This window comes from Triticum dicoccoides, chromosome 5A (assembly GCF_002162155.2).
Source record: "Triticum dicoccoides isolate Atlit2015 ecotype Zavitan chromosome 5A, WEW_v2.0, whole genome shotgun sequence".
NCBI lineage: Eukaryota > Viridiplantae > Streptophyta > Magnoliopsida > Poales > Poaceae > Triticum > Triticum dicoccoides.
Window position 1 is genome coordinate 266455627 of NC_041388.1, and position 5894 is coordinate 266461520.

The window sequence follows — 5894 nt, forward strand, 5'->3', positions numbered from 1 at the left end:
CCAATTCTTGAATTATAGATACAATTCATGGTAGGCTAAAAAGGTTTTAGAGTTTGATTTCGTTGTAGTTTGTTAAGACTTTGTTCTCTCGCAAAAGGGGTGCTACATATATTACTAGTAATTCTATCGTGCAATGCACTACATATCAGAAAAGATAATATTAACATTACACGTCAATACCCCTAAAAAACATTACACGTTAATACAGAAAAATTGATTTCACGGTGATATTAGGTAGAATATACTCTAATTAACATGTTACATTGAAAAGGATATTAATTGTATTGCACGTTAATATCAGGAAAGAGGAAAGATACCGATTGCACGTTGATATTAGGTAATATATAATTACGTGGTTAGCATCGAAGTTTATATTAGGATGGTATTAACAACACACTAAACATGTTTAGCCCTAAAACACCGGAGCAACATAGATAATTGATACGTTCAAACGGGTGAGATTCGTTGCATCTCCGTAACTCGCTCTTTTTATATTGTTTTTTTAAAGGAGGATTACCTCCGGCCTCTGCATCTGAAAGATGCATGCAGCCGTATTATTAAAAAGAGCAAACAAGTAACAAGGTCCGCAATCCCAGTACAACTCGCAAATGGAGCAAAGAGAAAAAAAATAAAACACAGTAAACTCATAGCCACAACCGGCTAGAAAATAGGACAAAATGACTAAACACCTATCCATATAGGGGTAATCTATATCAATTTTTGTCTACCAGGTGTAATGTTTTAATGACTAAACAAGGTTTGCAATGCACTATACTCAAGGCTTAATCTATATCGATACTCTATATATATGTAAATCTTGAGTGGTCTTAGAATATATTTTTTTGACGGGCGAGTGGTCTTAGATTAGTTGGCAGTTCTAAGACCACTCAAGGCTTAGGCAGTTTTTCTCAAAAATAAAGGCTTAGGCAGTTAGCCGCAAAAAAAAAAAAAAAGATTAGTTGGCAGTTTATTTATTTAATTTTTTTATGGGTAGTTGGCAGTTTATTTTGTTTGATGTGTTTGCGTTTCCTTTCATTACATCGTAAGAAAAAAAAACTTCTACATACGGCTTTTCCACGCATATATATTGTTCTAGTACGTGGGATGGTGTTGCCATCTTGCCAAACCCACCTCATTCCCCAGCGAAAACTTCCAAGCCGCCAGTAGCGATGGCTGCGTCCGCCCCTCTCGCCAGGGTCGCGCTCCTCCTGCTCCTCCTCCATGCCGCCCACCATGCTGCCCATGGAGGAGCCGTGGCCAGGCTTGCTGGCACGGGCGGAGCGAGGATGGCATCACCGGAGGGGTATGCGCCGGTGCAGACCGCGGTGTACCGGCCGGCGGCATCGGAGGCGTTCGAGCCGTTCCAGCTGTGCATGGGGTGCCGGTGCTGCCCGGCGGGGAACAACGGCTCGTCATGCGTGGACACCCAGTGCTGCTACGGCATCAACTGCAACCTCCCCGGCAAGCCGTTCGGGACCTGCGCCTTCACCCCACGCACCTGCGGCTGCGGCGCCAACAACTGCACGGCTGCACCCGCCCCGCCTGCGAGCTAGAGTAGATTACAGCAGGATCCGATTGATCTTGATCAATCCGTCCGATCCACTTACGAGTTTGCATCGCCGGATCGATGCATAATTACGGCAGACTAGCTAATTATTATTTGATTAATAATCAAAATCCCTCGTTCTCATTTGTAAATGTTTCAAAGTTGTTTCGGTTGATCATCGCTGTTGACATGTGATTGAAAGTAGTGATGGTAACATCGATCAACTGTTACGCTTTTCTCTGTCAAATCGGTCGATCGATCGGTTCCTGGAACAATTAATCAGTACTGGGTAGTGGGTACGTGCGTTTAATATAATCCCGTGCTCTGAAGAAACTGCTGAATTAAAGCTGGGCGCTGACGTTTTGTGTTCCGGAGAAATGAACGCCGGTCTCACTGATTCTCCCGGCTTACTGATTAAGGTCATTATGGGTGTGCAGTTTTTTTTACTTAACGTTAAAAACACTCTTATATTATGGGTCAGAGGGAGTAGTATATATGAACATGCATGAGAGAAACTTCCCAAGAGTTAAGAGAGTATATCTTACAGAAAATATACAGGGTGCTCCACGCCCCTATACGAATACGGCACAACATCGGTCATCGGCGGCTGTTGTGTTGGCTCTTAGTCTTGGAAGACAATGAGCACTACCACCTAACCTTGTGAAAGCTACGTTGGTTTTGAGGTCCTAGATCGTGCTCGTTTTGCTAATTGAGATTTTGGCTGATTTAGCAGGTTTTATTCGTTGAACAAGGCTGATTTAGCAAGTTAACTGATCGCCCGTCGACCAAACGCATGTGAGTGCACTCGATAGATCAGCACACAGAAATCGATGTTACCTGCCCTGCCGGCCCGCAAAGGATAGATATATACTCTTGTCTGTCAGCTGCTTGCTCACCCTAGAAAAAATTAGTTACAGCACTGAAACCTCTGTCAGAGTCAGAGCCCGACACGACAAAGCAGCATCAAAGTGAGTCTGAAACCACGAGATACTATCAGGAGGAGGTAGCCTTTGTCTGACGGCCACACGCACACGCTGTTCTCTGTCTAGACTAGACTAGAGAGGTCAGGCAGTTCAGTTGAGCCTTGGTCGTCTGACTGAAGATGAAGGGCCAGCCAAGCCAGACAGTGTTGAGCAGACAAGTGGTTCGGGATGCGATGCGATGCTGGAGGGAGGCCGGGGACACGTACGTTGGTCGGGGAGCGCGGGCATCGTCGGGTGCGGCGTGTCCGCCCGACGGTGGGCCGACGGCGCCCTCGCGCCAGGGGAATCATGCGCACGGAGGGATAGCGGACAGGGAAGGTTGCGATCGTTGGAGAGGTCGATCGGCATGCGCGCGTGTGCCCATCAACTCTTTAATTAGGTTCCAAGCATCCACGATGAAGCTTAGTTCCTCTCTCCATCATTTGCACGAATAATATGGCGATTAACGCCGTATCGTACACGGTAAATTAGACCATAATCTTTCATGCTATACAGTATCACTTAAACCATCAATTTGTCTAATTCACATCTAGATGTTTTATCAGGATGTCACATCTAAGCTTCCACAAATAACACAACAATAAGGAACAAAAACAAAAAACTAAGATAAAAAAAATATACCATAAACATAGTGGACATCAGGTTAGATGTGACATAACTATGTCACATCTAGATGTGTCCTAAATAGACCCTTAAACCAGAATCTTTTTTTTTCTTTTTCGCGAATACACACGAAGCATATCATTGCATTGATAGAGGATATATATTGTAGATCGGGTGGGTGTGAGATAGTGTGGCGCCTCCCAAGGTTCAGGCCAGGCTCGGGCCTTGTTTTGCAGCCCGAAAGATAGTTCAGGCCGGGCTCGGGCTTCAATATTTTGGTATTTCACACCGGGCTTTCGGGGTTCGGACCAGGCTTGTATGTGCGTACACTAAAAAACAGCGTTTGGGCCGGGCGTTCGGAATTCGGGCTTGATTTCGGGCCAGGCTCAGGCTTGAAAATAGAGAGTATTTTGGGCTTCGGGTCGGGCTCAAGCTTGAGAAATGAAGGTTGGGCTTTTACAAGCCCGGCCCAAAACCCGGCCCGGCCCAATGTTTGCCCGGGTTTAGTGCACACATGCAGTGCATCCAGATAGTCCATCCTGTTAGAGCGATCAAGGAGGGGAGGCCCTTGCGGTGGCTGGCCGAGGAGTCGTGCATGGCCAAAGTCCACCAGCCATAGAAGTCGAGGGACCCATTAGATGGTTGAATAGCGAGGCGGCGCGAGGAAAGCATGTCGTGCCAAGTAATACGAGAAACCATAGAGCCAACGACGAGATGTTGAATTGTTTCTTCCTCCTGGTCGCATAGGACGCATGCAGATGCATCTGGAAGCCCATGACGGGCAAGACGAGCCGTGGGCCAATACTGATCTAAATCGACAAGCCAGAGGAAGACTGTCGGTGTCAAAACAGGCGGATCTCGGGTAGGGGGTCCCGAACTGTGCGTCTAAGGCGGATGGTAACAGGAGGCAGGGGACATGATGTTTACCCAGGTTCGGGCCCTCTTGATGGAGGTAATACCCTATGTCCTGCTTGATTGTTCTTGATGATATGAGTATTACAAGAGTTGATCTACCACGAGATCGTAGAGGCTAAACCCTAGAAGCTAGCCTATGATATCATTGTATCTTGTCCTACGGACCAAACCCTTTGGTTTATATAGACACCGGAGGGGGTTAGGGTTACACAAGGTCGGTTACAAGGGAGGAGATTTGCATATCCGTATTGCCTAGCTTGCCTTCCACGCCAAGGAGAGTTCCATCCGGACACGGGACAAAGTCTTCAATCTTGCATCTTCATAGTCCAACAGTCCGGCCAAAGGATATAGTCCGGCTGTCCGGAGACCTCCTAATCCAGGACTCCCTCAGTAGCCCCTGAACCAGGCTTCAATGACGACGAGTCCGACGCGCAGTATTGTCTTCGACATTGCAAGGCGGGTTCCTCCTCCGAATACTCCATAGAAAATTTTGAACTCAAGGATAGTGTCCGGCTCTGCAAAACAAGTTCCAGACCCCACCGTAGAGAGAATAATATTTCCATAAATCTAATCTGCTGTCATGTTTTGACAGCACGACATCACGTCATGGCCCGGTCTTTATCTAAACCATTTTTTTCTCAACCAGCGCTGCGCATATTGCGAGGCGGTTTTTCTGACACGTCTCGTCAAAGCAGAGATCGTGTCCCCCTTATTACGGGATTCTCATCAATACGGACGTGGGTAATTCAATCGTGCCTGTTGGTATGACTCCTAAATCTTAGGTAAGTCCCAAACGGCCACAAGGAGGACGCTTGACATTCAACTCTTTTATAAAGAGGGCGGGGCCTGTCCTTTTTTCCCCTCGTGCTCAATCGAATCCTTTCCCCGCCTCGAGTTCCAACACCCAAGGCTCAGGCCAGGCGCTTCGGACCTTCAACCATGTCCGGATCCAACCTTCAAGGTCGGTGGATGCCTTCCTCTGTCACAGAGGAGGACATCAAAAAGCTGAGAGAGGCCAGATATCTGACCGCCGAAATTTTGCATAGGCTGCCACTCGAGGTCAGGTCATCCCTACTCCCGAACCCACCAAGAGTGTCGTGTTCATCTCTCACTTCCTTCGAGGACTAGGCCTCGCTCTGGATCCCTTTGTTAGGGGTCTTATGTTCTATTATAGGCTGGATTTCCATCATCTGGCCCCGGATTCCCTTCTTCACATCTCGTCATTTATTGTCATATGTGAGGCCTTCCTCCGCATTACCCCTCACTTCGGCCTGTGGCTCAAGACCTTCGATGTGAAGCCGAAAATGATCGAGGGGCGGCACACAGAGTGCGGAGGTGACTTAATAAGCAAAATTGCTGATGCTCCATGTGTCGTGGTTCTAAGTCTGACAGTAATGTAGGGGGTAGGTATGGAGAGGCAAGATCTTAGCTATGGAGTAGTTGTAAGCACAAGAGGTTTACGAGTTCAGGCCCTTCTCGGAGGAAGTAATAGCCCTACGTCTCGGAGCCCGGAGGCGGTCGACTGGATTATGTGTGTATGAATTACAGGGGTGCGAACCCTTTACATTGAGGAGGGGGTGGCTTATATAGAGTTCGTCGGACCCCTCCGGCCCTCAGTTGTGCAGGGTTTTAAATACATTAAGGTCGGGCGTTACTGGTAACGCCCCTAATAAAGTGCTATGATGACCATAAAAGCTACTTAATAACCGACCGTTAGCGTGCGGAGTGCCTTTAGGTCTCCTGGCCGTCGAGTGGTTGGATCTTGGTCGAGTGATTGTTTCTTGGTCGAGTGTCTTCGAGTCTGTCAAGTGGAACACCTCCAAGTCGATTGAAAGGTGATTTGTTCT

The 5894-nt window shown here is 47.5% G+C and overlaps 1 protein-coding gene across 1 annotated transcript; it reads left to right on the forward strand.

The window, feature by feature from the left end:
- Positions 1-1131: 1131 nt before the first annotated feature.
- LOC119297194 lies at positions 1132-1764 on the forward strand. The gene has a single exon (XM_037575073.1). The coding sequence runs from the start codon at positions 1170-1172 to the stop codon at positions 1551-1553; it is 384 nt and encodes a 127-aa protein (XP_037430970.1). The 5' UTR covers positions 1132-1169; the 3' UTR covers positions 1554-1764.
- The last annotated feature ends 4130 nt before the right edge of the window (positions 1765-5894 follow it).

Bases quoted from the DNA above. Each gene is read 5' to 3' on its own strand.
- LOC119297194 (XM_037575073.1), top strand. From the start codon at position 1,170: ATGGCTGCGTCCGCCCCTCTCGCCAGGGTCGCGCTCCTCCTGCTCCTC.